This window comes from Camelus dromedarius, chromosome 1 (genome assembly GCF_036321535.1).
Source record: "Camelus dromedarius isolate mCamDro1 chromosome 1, mCamDro1.pat, whole genome shotgun sequence".
Classification (NCBI taxonomy): Eukaryota; Metazoa; Chordata; class Mammalia; order Artiodactyla; family Camelidae; genus Camelus; species Camelus dromedarius.
In genome coordinates this window covers 49,235,418-49,251,653 of record NC_087436.1, presented here as the reverse complement: position 1 = coordinate 49,251,653, position 16,236 = coordinate 49,235,418, and the positions used below count along the sequence as shown (strand labels likewise).

General features: G+C 38.2%; 1 protein-coding gene across 3 annotated transcripts in view; it reads left to right on the top strand.

Moving 5' to 3' along the window:
* Positions 1-7,097, top strand: part of TET2 (tet methylcytosine dioxygenase 2) — a 121,924-nt gene extending 114,827 nt beyond the window's left edge. For all 3 annotated transcript variants that reach the window (XM_031468340.2, XM_010980659.3, XM_031468326.2), the window contains exons 10-11: positions 1,645-1,999; positions 4,050-7,097. In XM_031468340.2, the coding sequence (XP_031324200.1) occupies positions 1,645-1,999; positions 4,050-5,527 (1,833 nt within the window). In that variant the 3' untranslated portion in view covers positions 5,528-7,097. The remainder of the gene's footprint in view (positions 1-1,644; positions 2,000-4,049) is intronic.
* Positions 7,098-16,236: the final 9,139 nt, after the last annotated feature.

The window sequence follows — 16,236 nt, the reverse complement described above, 5'->3', positions numbered from 1 at the left end:
GGAAAATAGAAAGCAGGCACTAAAGTTACATTCTAGGGTAGAAAAGATCTCGGGGAGGTAGAAGGCAGTAGTGGAAGTAATTCGAGGAAGCTGGTGTGAAATTTTTGTTGAGAAGCAAAGGTACTGGTTTAATGGTCTAGAGCAGGGGTTAGAAAACTTTTCTATTAAAAGCTTTGCAAGCCCCAGAGGATCTCTGCCATATTTTTTGTTTGTGGTTTTTTCAATAAAAAGTTCTTTTAAAATGCAGAAACCATTCTTAGTTCACTGGCCATATAAAACAGGCTGAAGGGCTGGTTGGTCACAGACCCCACATGACTTCTGATCCAGGAGAACAAACACAAGGCTTACCATCCACAGTATCTAACATCATTGCTAATCATGCATTGAACACCTGCCCATCCTTTGGAGGCTATGCTCAATTCTGGGAAGTAGAAGAAATAAATAATAGCTGGAGCTATAGTAGGTCCTGAAGATAGCCAGGTTTCTCTCCAGCAAGGTGATGGAGAGTGGGCCGAGGATGAGAAAGAATTTTTAAATAAAGGGGAATTTGCCTGGTAGGTCACAGGTTCTGTGAGGTGAAACGGAAGCAGCGCTAGGTAAGCAGACGTGAGTAGGGATAAATGTATGTGGGAAAAGGTGACAAGCGCTCAGGGGCAAGGATTTGGGAAGATGTGTGTACAATGTATAACGCTCATTTTAATACCATCTCATGTTAAACTTATTTATAGAGGTAAACCTAAAACAATCGTGACCACATTCCTTTCAAGAGTATCTTCCAATGATTTTGTATTACCTTGGGTTTTAAATAATCATGGTCACATTTTCTGTTAATTAAAAACCCTAAATACTAAAAACTAGTATTTTTAAAACCAACAAGTAATCTTTCATCAAGGCCAGTGTGGCCAACAAAAAAAAAGTACCATTAACTTATCAAAGCAGCAGAAGTAGCTTTTTTTTTCCTTTTCAGAAAAGAAATGAAAAGGGAAACACTGAGTTAGATTTCACAGAATACCCAGAAAGAAAGAAAAGAGACATAGAAACAGTGTTAAGTTACATATTACCTTTATCAATCAGATCTTCCATTTTACATTATTTAGATTTCACTTTGGTATCCTGTGGAAATTTCTTAGACACAGTGAAGGCAAGTTAGGTGTGAGGAAAGAGGTGAAATTTCTTTCTGTACAAAAGTATGAGATGAGGTGAATGTGATATTACCAAAAACAGAGGAAGTCATTGGGTAGAGGAAACTTTCAGCCTCTTTTGAAGAGGCTTCACATCGACCACATCTATTTTTTAAGTGTGAAAACTGGGAAATTGCTTCGCTTTGGTAAGAGTATCACTTCTTCCCTTAGTCCGAAATGTATGTGAGGAACAGAGTCACTACAGGTGTCATTTCCTGATAGACTCAAAACAACAACAACAAAAGGGTCCACGCGAACTTTTCGATCTCGATGTACCATTTTGATGCAATCTGCGTTAATAACGGACAGACGTGGTTTTATGGTAATATGCATGTCACCAATCTGGTCAAGTAAGCCCCCACCACAAATCTAAATACTGAGAAGGAGAAACACACACACACACAAACACACACCACTTGTCATTTGGACTGAAACTGAAGCCACAGTCTTATTTCCATACCAGGTATGCACCCTCACTAGAGAAGACAATCGAGAAATTGGAGGAAAACCAGACGATGAGCAGCTCCACGTTCTGCCCCTCTACAAAGTCTCTGACGTGGATGAGTTTGGGAGTGTAGAAGCTCAGGAGGAGAAGAAACGAAATGGTGCCATTCAGGTCCTGAGTTCTTTTCGGCGCAAAGTCAGGATGTTAGCGGAGCCGGTCAAGACATGCCGACAAAGGAAGCTAGAAGCCAAGAAAGCTGCAGCTGAGAAGCTTTCCTCTCTGGAAAACAGCACAAGCAAGAGTGAAAAGGAAAAGTCAGCCTCATCTCGTACAAAACAGATAGAAAACACAAGCCAGGCTAAACAGTTGGCAGGTAACTTTAACGTGAAACATTGTAGATATGTGTGTTCTATGACACTTAGGTTGAACATCAACAGTGTTAATTTTGGAAGGTTATGTTCAGTCATGGTCTTAGTTGTGTACCAGAATCTCTTGTAAAGGAGCAAGGCTCAGGCCTTGGTCTGGCAGACAGTAATGAGATGTTGTACCATCAACCCCAGCTTGAGGGAGAAGTTTGGATTTTATTCTGTAATACATGGCAAAGTTTTATGGTAGGTGATATGGTGAAATTACTGTTAATCTACAAACGGCAGGAAGGCCAAATTGGAGGTAGAGGAGCTAATACTTTGGTGACTGATGCAGTAAACCAAAGAGTAAGGTAACAAGAGCTTGAATTTTGGTGGTAACAGTGAAGATGTAGCAAAGATGACACAGGGTAATTCTTCCAAAATGAGTATCAGTACATTGGTGACAAAGCATTAGAATGAAGGAGAAAAAATCTTTAAGGATGCCTCTAGAGTTTTAAGCCTAGATAATTAAAACTATACTATTTATCGAGATAAGTTTGAAAATAGGATTTATGGAGGGAGGTGCAGGAGAATAAGGTACTTTTCCTTAGACGCGTTGAGTCGAGGTTCATGAGGGGAGTCCACATGTAGTTCTTATAAAGCTTTTACCCATCAAAATAGACCACATCTATAGTAGCAGAAATGGAGCATTATTTATCAGTGCTAAATTGATACTTTCTTTCCAAAGCCCCTTGATCTATGTCTGTGGTTAATACTGTTTAAAAAAAATCATACAATGTACTGTCCCTACCCAAATTTTAGAGACTGTATTGGCGTAGCCATTAATAAGAGAAAAATGTGTATCTGTTAAGTGTAAGTATACTGGTTTGCTTAGCAATCAACCATCTTTGCTTCACAGAGTCAAATTTCCCTACTGATTGATTTTGAAGCTCAGAGATAAAACCAAGTAATTTGGAATAATATGTCAGAGATGTTTAATAAATATTTGTTGACTGGTTGACTTACACTAAGAGAAGTAAATCCTGTCCGCTCCCTGCTGTCTCCTTTAAGCTAGCTGTAAAGTGTAATCAGATGAAACTTTGCCTTTGATTCCTTCTAACTGGTCTCTACAGGACAGCTGTTGTAGCTCCTTTTATCTGTTTTCATTTCTCATATGACTTTTTTTTAAGTGAGATCATGAAATAGAATTATCACTTTTAAGAGTTTCATTTACACCTCTCCCCACGCCCCCCAAAAAGTGGATGAATAAGTCAGTACTAATAAAAAAAAAAAGTTTCATTTGCAAAGCTGAAAGTTTCTTTAAAGTTTTATCTACAACTGTATAAACTTCCTTTCTGGAAAGCACGCTGGAGAAATAGGGTTTGCCAATTATATAAAGTGCTTTGGGTACTTAAATGAATGTCACTCTTTCTCATAGCATTGCTAAATCTTCTATAATAATTTTTCTGCTACTTTACTTAATAAATTTGATTGCTTGCCAGGCAATGGGGAAATAAAATAAGATGTGATCCCTCTTCCCTCACGGAACTACTTTGCAGTGGAGTGAAGAGGGGACGAGAAATTGATAATTCTAGTATGCTATGGACTGTTGCTTTATCTGACTTATGTATGCAGTGGATATTACAGAGTGTTACAAAAGCACTAGAAGCTGAGGTTATAGAAGGCTTCCTTGAGGAAGGGATGACTATGTCAAGGAAGGGCAGGGAGATGGGGAGGAAGGAGGAGAGCAGTTCAAGTAGAGAATGTGGCTTGGTCAAAAGCACAGAAACTCCAGAGAATATGATGCTCCCAATGGAATGGCTTTGGGATGTTTATTATATTTCTCACCACTTAACAGATTGCACTGTTACATGGTCTACCATTTTATTTTCAATGTTTTAGACACAAAAAATTATGCTAGGCAGTGATTAGAGCCCGAACTTTGCTCTTGTTCTTGTTTGGTGGATGTTGCAAGATCCTGGTGGTGGGTCTCACATACATGTAAGCATCCTCACCAGCTGTCATAAGATGATAATCAAGCGCCTTTGTCCACGTTCTCTCTTATCCTGTCCACAGAACTTTTGCGACTTTCAGGACCAGTCATGCAGCAGCCGCAGCCGCAGCCGCCCCAGCCGCCCCAGCCCCAACTACAGAAGCAAGTCCCGCAGCTACCAAAGCAGCTACCCCAGCTGCAGCAACCCCAGCAACAGCAGCCACATCCCCCCTTAACTAGTAACCCTCAGTCAGAGTCTGTCAACTCTTACTCTTCTTCTGGATCCACCAATCTATACATGAGACGGCCCAATCCAGTCAGTCCTTATCCAAGCTCTTCACACACTTCAGAGATATATGGAGGCGCCAACCCTATGAACCTCTATTCCACCTCATCCCAAGCTGCAAGTTCATATCTGAATTCGAACCCCATGAGCCCCTACCCTGGGCTTTTGAACCAGAATAACCAGTATCCATCATATCAATGCAACGGAAACATATCAGTGGACAGTTGCTCCCAGTATCTGGGTTCCTATTCTCCCCAGTCTCAGCCCGTGGATCTATACAGATATCCAAACCAGGATCCTCTGTCTAAGCTAAATCTACCACTTTACCAGCCGAGGTTCGGAAATAGCCAGAGTTTTACTTCTAAGTACTTAGGTTATGGAAACCAAAATATGCAAGGAGATGCCTTCAGCAGTTGTACTATTCGACCAAATGTGCACCACGTAGGGGCATTTCCTCCTTATTCCACTCATGAGATGGACGGCCACTTCATGGGAGCCGCCTCTAGATTACCACCCAATTTGAGCAATCCAAACATAGACTATAAAAATGGTGAACATCACCCGTCTTCTCACTTAATCCATAACTACGGTGCAGCTCCGAGCATGTTCAACAGCTCTCTTCACGCCCTGCATCTCCAAAACAAGGAGAACGACGTGCTTTCCCACACAGCTAACGGGCTGTCTAAGATGCTTCCCGGCCTTAACCACGACAGGACCGCCCCTGTCCAGGAGGGCTTACACAAATTTCACGACGCTAGCAGTCAGGACAGGCAGCCCTCAGCCGCCGAGGACAACGACGAGGTCTGGTCCGACAGCGAGCAGAGCTTCCTGGATCCTGACATCGGGGGCGTGGCCGTGGCTCCCACTCACGGGTCGATCCTCATCGAGTGTGCCAAGCGCGAGCTGCACGCCACCACCCCCTTGAAGAACCCCAACAGGAATCACCCCACCAGGATCTCGCTCGTCTTCTACCAGCACAAGAGCATGAATGAGCCGAAGCACGGCTTGGCGCTCTGGGAAGCCAAAATGGCCGAGAAGGCCCGCGAGAAAGAGGAAGAGTGTGAGAAGTACGGCCCGGACTACGTGCCTCAGAAAACCCACGGCAAGAAAGTGAAGCGGGAGCCCACTGAGCCGCATGAGCCTTCCGAGCCCACGTACCTGCGCTTCATCAAGTCCCTCGCCGAAAGGACCATGTCCGTGACCACAGACTCCACAGTAACGACATCTCCATATGCCTTCACTCGGGTCACAGGGCCTTATAACAGATATATATGATGTCGCCCCTCGGGTTGGTTACCTCATTTGAAAAGACCACAACCAGCCTATCCGTAGTGTAGTTCTTATGACGCGGGCAGTGGGGAAAGGACACAGTGTTCCTGACAAATGTGGGGGGAAGAACCTCTGCTCACCAGCGAAAAAAGAGGTCCTCTCACCATAGCACTTAATTTCCCCTGACTCCTAAGTGGTCACAGATGGAATCTAGGCAAAAGACCAAAGCATTCTATGCAAAATGAAGGTGGAGAAAAAAGTGTTCCACAATTTACATTGTTAAACACTGGTTCTGTTATTGGATGAGATGATACGTAAATGTGATACCCCTCCCCTTACAACTCTACACATCTGTGACCACTTTTAATAATGCCAAGTTTGCATAGTCATGGAACGCAAATCAAACAAGTACTGTATTATTACAGGGGCAGGAATCTTAAAATACCATCTGGTGCTGAATATATGATATACTGAAATACTGGAATTATGGCTTTTTAACATGCAGTTTTTACTGTAATCTTAATATTAACTTTTATTTATCAGAATAGCTACAGGAAGCATAAATGGACAGCGAAACACTGAATTTGTTTGGATGTTCTAAGAAATGGTGCTAAGAAAATGGTGTCTTTAACAGTTGAAAATTTAATGCCTTTGTATCATCAAGATGCTACCAGTGTACTCCAATGCCCTTGAATAATGGGGGTACCTTTTCATTCAAGTTTTTAATCATAATTACCTATTCTTACATGAGCTTAGTTTTTAAAATGTGGACATTTTAAAGGCCTCTGGATTTTGCTCATCCAGTGAAGTCCTTGTAGGACAGTAAACGTATATATGTACATATATACACATATGTATATGTGCACAAACATGTATATGTATAAATATTTTAAATGGTGTTTTAGAAGCACTTTGTCTACCTAAGCTTTGACAACTTGAACAATGCTAAGGTACTGAGACGTTTAAAAAAAAAAAAGTTTACTTTCATTTTAGGATGCAAAGTTGATTTTTTTAAGGAAACAAGGAAAGCTTTTAAAATATTTTTCTTTTAGCCATGCATCTGCTGATGAGCAACGTGTCCATTTTTAATATAGCCAGTTACATCCAAAAATGGGGCTTACTGGATTCAAGGGAATACGTTAGTCCACAAAACATGTTTTCTGGTGCTCATCTCACATGCTATACTGTAAAACAGTTTTATACAAAATTGTATGACAAGTTCATTGCTCAAATATGTAGGTTTTAAGAATTGTCTATTAGCAGCAGGTAATAACCGCATGCTACAGACTCATCAAAGCTAGTTCACTTAAGCCAGCGCTATTGTATAGATCTGTGTGCTCTTCAGCAAACCGAATGGCAGTCTGCCTTTTGCTGATAATTGTACATTGTGATGTTGTCATTCCTTAGCTTAAGTGTCCTCGTCACCAGGAAGATTGAGCAGACTGATGCCTGCGTAAGATGAGTATAAACAGGGTTAGTTCCATGTGAATCTGTTAATTAAAAAGAAAAAAAAAAAAAACAAAAACAGGCAGCTGGTTTGCTGTGGTGGTTTTAAATCATTAATTTGTATAAAGAAGTGAAAGAGATGTATAGTAAGTAAATTAAATTGTAAACAAAACTTTTTTAACGCAATGCTTTAGTATTTTAGTACTGTAAAAAGAAATTAAATATATACATATATATATATATATGGATTTGAAGCAGAATTCACATCATGATGGTGCTACTCAGCCTGCTACAAATATATCATAATGTGAGCTAAGAATTCATTAAAGGTTTGAGTGATGTTCCTACTTGTCATATACCTCAACACTAGTTTGGCAATAGGATATTGAACTGAGAGTGAAAGCTTATAGCATTGTGTACCATCATTTTTTTCCAAGTCTTTTTTTTAATTATTATTAAAAAAAAATACCTTTTTTCGATACTTGATTTCTTAGCAAGTATAACTTGAACTTCAACCTTTTTGTTCTAAAAATTCAGGGATATTTCAGCTCATGTTCTCCTTATGCCAATATGTCACCTGTGTTTATGTAAAATTGTTGTAGGTTTAATAAATATATTTTTTTCAGGGATTTAACCCTTTTATTTCAAATCCCTCCTATTTTTACTTGTATATGTCCTGATGTAACTAAAACTAATTTTGTAAATCTGTTGGCTCTTTTTATTGTAAAGAAAAGCATTTTAAAAGTCTGGAGAATCTTTTGACTGTTTCAAGCAGAAAAAAATTACATGAAAATAGAATGCACTGAGTTGATAAAGGGAAAATTGTAAGGCAGGAGTTTGGCAAGTGGCTGTTGGCTAGAGTCTTCAACTCTCTAAATAAAGATGTCTTGATCCTGTAATCAGTACAGGTACAGATCCACGAGGACTTCCCTACACAGGCAGAACACTTAGGGGTATGGTGTGCAATCGACTGTACAGCTACATCTTGGTCTAGGTTCATTTTTGCTTACTAATCTTTCAAATAAATCCTTAATCAAAGGAGGACTTTGAGTTTTATTGGTCAGATCTTTATAACATGGCTTTTGTCTTAAAAAAAAAATCCTCCCATTTTTGGCTGTGACCAGTTTACAAACATTTCAAAAATGTTTGCTTTGAATATGTCAAACTGCATGATTTTAATATTTTGCCTATGCCATATATCTAACCCCAAATATTTGGTTACTACATGCACATTAGTTGGTTTTGAGTCAGCCACCCTATATGAATGGATATTTGGTTTCTGTATCATCCACTGTCATCTGTCAAACTGCTGGCCAACAAGAGCAGGAAATATAGTTTGGGGGAGGTTGAGGAGAGGTTAGGTAGGGAGGAGGAGAGGAAGTTGAGTGGCATATTGTAAATATCAGATCTATAACTGTAAATATCAAACCTGCCTCAGTTAGAATGAATGGAAAGCAGATCTCCAATTTGCTTATATAGGAATATCAGGTTGACTATATAGCCATACTTGAAAATGCTTCTGAGTGGTGTCAACTTTACTTGAATGAATTTTTCATCTTGATTGACGCACAGTGGTGTACAGCTCACTTCTAAAGCTAGTGGTTAACTTGTGTAGGAAACTTTTGCAGTTTGACACTAAGATAATGAACTCTGTGTGCATTTTTCTATGCTTTTTTTTAAAAAAAACTTAGTTTCATTTCCTTTTCATCAGATGTTTGATTTGTCTATAAAAATCGGATGGTTATAAATACTGTAAGTATTGTAATGTTATGAATGCTGGTTATTTGAAAGCGTTTATTATTATATCATTCCTGATAACGCTATGTGAGTGTTTTTAATAAAATTTATATTTATTTAATGCACTCTAAGTATTGTCCTGTTGAAATTTCTGTTTACTGCCTGAATTACTGCTGCCTCAGTGAGGCAAAAGGGAATGAAGAGATTGTTTTTTAAAGATACTTTTTAGATGGTTATTCTTGACCTTTTTTTTATTGCAGTTTAGTTGACTTACAATGTTGTTTCAGTTTCTGGTGAACAGCAAACTGATTCAGTTATACATATATCTATATTCTTTTTCATTATAGGTTATTACAAGATACTGAATATAGTTCTCTGTGCTATACAGTAGGACCTTGTTGTTCATCTGTTTTATATACAGTAGTTTGTATCTGCTAATCCCAAACTCTTAATTTAGCCTTACCCACCCTTTCCCCTTGGGTAACCATAAGTTTGCTTTCTATGTTTGCAAGTCTGTTTCTGTTTTGTAAGTTCATTTGTGTTATTTTTTTAGAGTCCACATATAAGTGATATCCTATGGTATTTTTCTTTCTGTCTTACTTCACTTAGACTATGGCTGAGTAATATTCTTGTGTGTGTGTGTGTGTGTGTGTGTGTGTACACCACAACTTCTTCATCTAATTAGATGGTTATTCTCTGTGTGTATGTATATGTGTGTATGTATGTGTGTGTGTATATATATATATACATACTTCTTCATTTAATTAGATGGTTATTCTCAATTCTCAATATCTAAGGTAACATCCAAATAATTAAGGCCAAGATATTTCTCTGGTTGAATAGTTTAGTCAGTCAATTGACTTATTTTTCAAGCTTAATTTTTAACCTATTCACTTTGAGTATGGAGCCAGCATAAGTCAGGAACGGAGTCACAGCACTTCTGCTGACCTTAGGCTGACCGGCCCTCCTGATGTATAGTCTGAGGGCTGTTGACGACAACAGGGACACTGGGGTTGAGTTCATATTGCTTTGGTCTAAGGCCAGCCTTGTTCTCAGATTCTTATCTTCCTCTTCATGTCCACTCTCCAAGGAAGACTCCTTCCTCTCACTGCCTGTCCGAAAGGAGGCAGCATTAGGCAAGAGGAATGGGAAGAGGTGGCCTGAGAGGCCCCAGAAGAATGTGCATGCCCTCATCCATCCCACATGGCTTCAGAGAGCTTGAAGTTAGATTGTCTCTATCTCCGCCCCTTCCCCTGTCATGTGAACCACCCCTCACACAGCACCATGCACTCCTGCTGAAACACTTTTAGAAACACAAGATTTAAACACAGTGACTAGTTCTAGTTACGGTGGGTCTTCCAACCCCCACCCCCACCCCTTCCCAAATTGGTAGAGAATCATTTTCACTACGCGTGAAGTAAGGGACTTCCCTTTCCCATGATTTCTTCTCTGTTCAGCCTGGGCCAAACAGTCATTTCTAAGCCCGGGAAATGATTGCCGTTTAATAACCTTTGAATCACTGACCAGGTGATTCCTCCAGCACCCTACTCAAAGCCAGGATATGAAGAGAAGCAACATCACCATTTTAAAAGCAGTGATCCAATGATTTGATTTTTTTTTTTAATTTCAACCCTTTGGGAATACTGTCAACCCTCGTTTCATGATCCATCCTCCGGCTGAAACTTGGGAGCCTCCGACTCTCCACATTTGCTAGTCTCCAGTGCCCAGAGCAACGGGAATTTAAAGTTCTGTGAGCGCAAAAGCTTTTCCCTCCAGGGGCGGTCCTGACTGACCCCACCAGCAGAGGCTGGTGATGCCAGCGCGCTGTAAATGACGCACTGCTGCTTGTGAGTGGAGGTGGACTTGAACGCGGGAGACAGCTGGCAATGACAGATGAGCCCGCATCACAAAGCTTTATTGGCCCCTTGCCTCCTCTGGAAATAATTGCCAAGAATGAACCTTTTCAGGCAAGCAGACGTGCACACAGCTGCTCTGTCACCCAGGACCACATGCACCTTTCCTCAGTCTCTCCCGTTGGGTTTATCATAAAAGCCCTCCTGCTTTGGGTAATTCTAGCTCCGCTTTGACTCCTGCCTGATCCTCCCACTCTGTACTCAGAGCAGCTGTGTGAGAACCAGATTCAGTGAGAAAGGCCTTATTCATCAAGGCACCTACTCCTCAGGCTACTGTGAATTTAATCTTTTTTTTTTTTTTAAAGGCCACCTGGAGGTGAGTATACAACAACAACAAAACAAAACAAAACAAAACAAAACAAAAAGAGGAAGAAGGCGTCTAGGGGAGGGTCTTTTCTTTCCAAAATGAACGCGAGGGGAGAGTGCTGGTCCCACGAAGACCTTTGCTCACAAACTTCAGTCACTCAGCTTTGCAGTAAGGAGTTGAGACACTTCCTTCTTCCCTCTGTCTCTCCCTCCCTCCCTTCCTCCCTCTCCTGAGAAACACACTCTCTAGTTGTTAGAGTGGTGAAAAAACATTCACAAAAGATGCCTAGAAAAGAATTAACTGCAATTATAGATTATTTCAGTTTTACCAGCACTCTTCAGTTTCGAAGAATAAAGGTACTTTTGTTCCCATATTTCTGAGGCCACCTGCCTGCATTTCCCTCTCCTATCAGGCAGTTTCTCACAAATGTCCAGGATTCCTTCTTGAAAGGGGCCACTCTTACACACACACTCGACGAATATGCTTTCTTTAGGGGGCTTTTATGCTGTTTCAAAAGGATTTCTTGACTCAACTTGTCATTTTCCTCTCTAATCAATTCTTAATTCAAACAGAAATGAGATTACTACTCAGGTGCTGGGTAAAATTTCGTAGTTACAGAAAGATACTCCACATCTTTCCCTACTCCCACGAGAATGAATTCTGATCATTTAAATTCACTTAATGAAGGATCTATAGGCATATCCATTGAGCACTTGCTTTTATTCCTTGCACAGAAGAGTCACATTAATAGAAATCTGAGTGGAGTTGCTTGAAACTTGAGACGCCTGTGGTGGCCTAACCCCTCTCTCATGGGGAGCTCTGGATTGAGCTTTAAGGACGGCGATGAAGTAGGAGCAGCAGTGTAGCAGAAAGCACCTGGCTTTGGACGCAGCCTTGCACTTTTACCAGTTAGGCTTCAACTGCAAAAACCAATAAAATAGTGCATGCCTCACAGGGATGTGGTGAGGACTAGTGAGAATGTAAAACTTCAGTCACCAACTAGAATAAACAGTTGTTCTTACAGTTTATGTTTTCCCTCTCCCTGCCCTTTGCTTCATGTTAGGAGGGGCATCCACTGACCACACCTTAGGGCTCACCTTGCTGACTCCCGCAGCCCTGTCCCTTCTCCCCACAGTAGGACCCCTCATTCCCTCCCCTGACCAAACAGATTTACATAGCAGCATAAGAGCTCTTGATCATGAGGCAGCATTAGGACCTCAAAGCTACAAGAAGACAGTGACAAAACAAGGAAATAATCCTCTGTCCTGTGATCTCATAAAGCCTCAAACTGATTTCCAGATGAGTTAATCCCCTAGAGATTATGTGAAAACTCCAGTAGTTGGAATGACGTCACAGTTCTTAACATACCAAATACATATCAAAGACCAATAAAATGTCCAAACCATTTGAGAGTTAAAAGCAAAGGGAAAAAAAAATCAACCAATATTATATTTTTATTTCCTTTACTTACAGTGTCACATACTAACAGATATAGTTCATGGAATTATTGTTTACAATATCCATCTTTCAAATTTGAATAAAATATTTTAGGGTGGAGTATATTAAAATAGAAGGGAGTTATGTTTTAAGTATTATGTATCACCGACTTAAAAATGTTTTCATTTTTGAATTCCCTAGGAAGTGACTTACAATAAGGAACTACAGCTCTGGGTTCAAGTCCTGGCTATTACTAGCCATACGACCCTGGGCTAGCTAGGTGCTAATCCTTCCTCTCTTTTCCTCAATTTCTGCCCCTGGAGAATGAAAATAACAATACCTATCTCACAAGGTTGTTGTGAGGAACAAATAAGTTCATTTAAAGCACATTAAAAAGACTTCTAAAAAACCCAACTATTATAATTATGTTCATTAGTTCAGCTGAGACTAATTTCCTACTATAGTGGCTTTATTTTACACATTTTAAAGTCATTAGTGAGAAAGAGGAAGTACTTATTAACTGTACAAGAGCATGGATAAGCAGATTTGAATAAGACCTTAGAGATCACTTCCCAGCACCCTGGTTTTATGTAATCATTCATTCATTCACATATAGTTTTGAACACTCACTCTTAAACATTGTGTCAAGTACATTTCTAGTAGTTAAGCATCTGGCAATGAGCAAAACCAATCTTCCTGGATAACTCTGTTAAGAATGGATTTTAAAAGGCAAAGACAGATCTAAGCTCATGAAGTTAGTAAGTCATCTCAAAATTCTAATCCAAAATGTTCTTATCCAAGACACATATTAATTAAACTCTATAAAACCAAAAATAAAAACAGAATTCAAAAGGTGAGAGAAAAAATTGTCTCATACAAAGGAACCTCCATAAGGTTATCAATGGATTTCTCAGCAGAGACCTTACAAGCCAGGAGAGAACGGGATAATATATGCAAAATCCTAAAAGAAAGAAACTGCCAACCAAGAATATTTTACCATGCAAAAACTGCTCTTCAGAAATGAACGTGAAATAAAGACCTTCCCTAACAGACAAAAGCTAAGGGAACTGATCACCATGAAACCAGCTTACAAGAAATGCTGAAATGAGTCTTTGAGTTGAAACAAAAGAATGCTAACTACTAAAATAAAACATAAAATGTACCACACACTGGTAAAGGGTAACATATAGTCAAATTGAGAATACTCTAATACTGTAACATGGTGATGTGCCAACTACTTACCTCTAAAATAATAGTTAAAGCACAAAAGCATAAAAATAGCTCTAGTTTCAACAATTTGTTAATGGATACACAATAAAAAAAAAGATGGTAAATGATGACATCAGAAATATAAAATCAGGGAGTAAAAATATAGTTTTTGTATGCAATCAAAGTTAAATTATTATCAGGGTAAATTAGACTGTTACGTACACAAGATGTTTTATGTAAACCTTGTGGGGAACACAAGCCAGAATCTACAATAGATACATAAATTAAGAGCAGGAAATCAAAACATTACACTTCAGAAAGTCATCAACTTACAAAGAAAGGCAGCAAAGAAAGAAAGAAAAGAGAAAGAAAACTTCAAAACTTACCTATCAATAATTAAATATTACTTTGTTGAATTCCCCAATGAGAAGGCACAGAGTGACTAAATGCATTAAAAAACTGTATGCTTACAAGAGACTCAGTTCAGCTTTAAGGACACACATGATCTCAAATGAAGGTGGATATATTCCATCTAAGTGGAAACCAAAAGAGACCAGGGGTAGCTATACTTAATATCAGAAAAAATAAACTTTAAGCCAATAGTGATAACAAGAGGAAAAGATGGACATTATATTGATAAAGGTATCAATTTATTAAGAAGATAAAACACTTATAAATATATATGCCCTTAACATCAGAATACCTTAAATATTTTAAGCAAATACTAACAGGTCTGAAGGGGGAAGCAGATAATAATATATTAAGAGTAGGGGACTTCAATACTCCATTTTCAACAATGGAGAAATTATCAAAACAGGAAAAACAAGGAAACGTTAGACTTGAATCAAACTTTAGACCAAATAAACTTAACAGACACATACAGAATATTAATCTAACAGCAGCAGAATACAGTTTCTTCTCAAGCTCTAATATAACTTTCTTCAGAATAGATCACATTACGAAATAAGTCTTAGCAAATACAAGAAGACTGAAATAACAGTAAGTATATTTTCCAGCCACAATAGTATGAAACTAGGAATCAGTAACAAGAGGAAACCTGGAAATTTTGCAAGTACATGCAGATGAAGCAACATAGTCATGAAAACCTAATGGATCAAAAAAAAAAAAAAAAAGGAAAAGGAAAATCAAATATATTAGAAACATAAAAATGGAGGTACAACATATAAAACATTATAGGATGCTCCAAGAGCAGTCTAAGAGGGATGTTTATATATGCATATATTAATACATATATTAAGAAAAAAGAAATCTCAAACAATTTTATACCTCAAACTAGAAAAAGAACATATAAAACTAAAGTTAGAAGAAGGAAGATAATAACAAGTATCTGAGCATAAATAAATGAGAGACCATAAAACAATAAAAAAAAAATCAATGAAATTAAGAGCTTTTTTTTGAAAAAATTAAAAATTTATGGACTTCTAGTTAGACTTACTTAAAAAAACTGAAAGAGGACTGAGGACTCAAAATCAGAAATGAAATAGGAGACATTACAACTGATACCACAGAAATACAAAGTATCATGAGAGACTAGTAAAACCAATTATATGCCCCAAACTGGATAACCTAGAAGAAATGGATAAATTTCAAGAAATGGAAAACTTTCCAGAAAGACTCAATCATAAACAGCCAGGAAATCTGAACAGACTAATAACGAGTAAGCAGAGTGAATTAGTAATCAAACCTCCCAACAAATAAAAGTCCAGGACCAGACTGCTTCACTAGTGAATTCTACCAAATATTTAAAGAAAAAAAATCCACTTACATCAATGGATAGATCATCCAGGCAGAAAATCAATAAGGACACAGCTGCCTTAAATGACACATTAGACCAGGACTTAATATCTGTAGAACATTCTACCTCCAAAAAAGCAGAATACACCTTCTTTTCAGGTTCACATAGAACTTTCTCCAAGACAGATCATGTGCTAGGCCACAAAACAAGTATCAAATTTACCAAGATTAAAATTACATAAAGCATCTTTTCTGACCACAAATAGTATGAAACTAAAAATAATTATAGGAAGAAAACTGGAAAAGCACAAATATGTGGAGACAAACAACATATTACTAAAAAAAAAAACCAATGAGTCAATAGAGAAAACAAAGAAGAAATAAAAAAAAAAAACCTTGAGATTAATAAAAATAGAAAAATAATATTCAAAAATCCACAGGACACAGCAAAAGCAGTTATAAAAGGGAAGTTTATAGCAATACAGGCCTACATCAAGAAACAAGAAAAATCTCAAATAACCTTTCTGTCTAAAGAGTTTAGAAGAAAAAGAACAAAGTCCCAAATCAGCAGAAGGAAGGAAATAAAGATCAAAAACAAAATAAATAAAATAGAGACAAAAAAAAAAATAGGAAGTATCAATGAAATTAAGTTTCTTTTTTACAAAATAGAAATTGATAAGCCTTTAGCCAAACTCATCAAAAAAGAGGGCTCAAATAAATAAAATTAATAATGAAAAAGGAGAAGTTATAACCTATATTACAGAAATACAATGAAGAGTTACATGCCAAAAAATTGAACCACCTAGAAGAAATAAATACATTCCTAAAACATACAATCTTCCCAGACTATATCAGGAAGAAATAGAAAATCTGGATGATCCTTTACTAGTAATAAAATTGAATCAGTAATC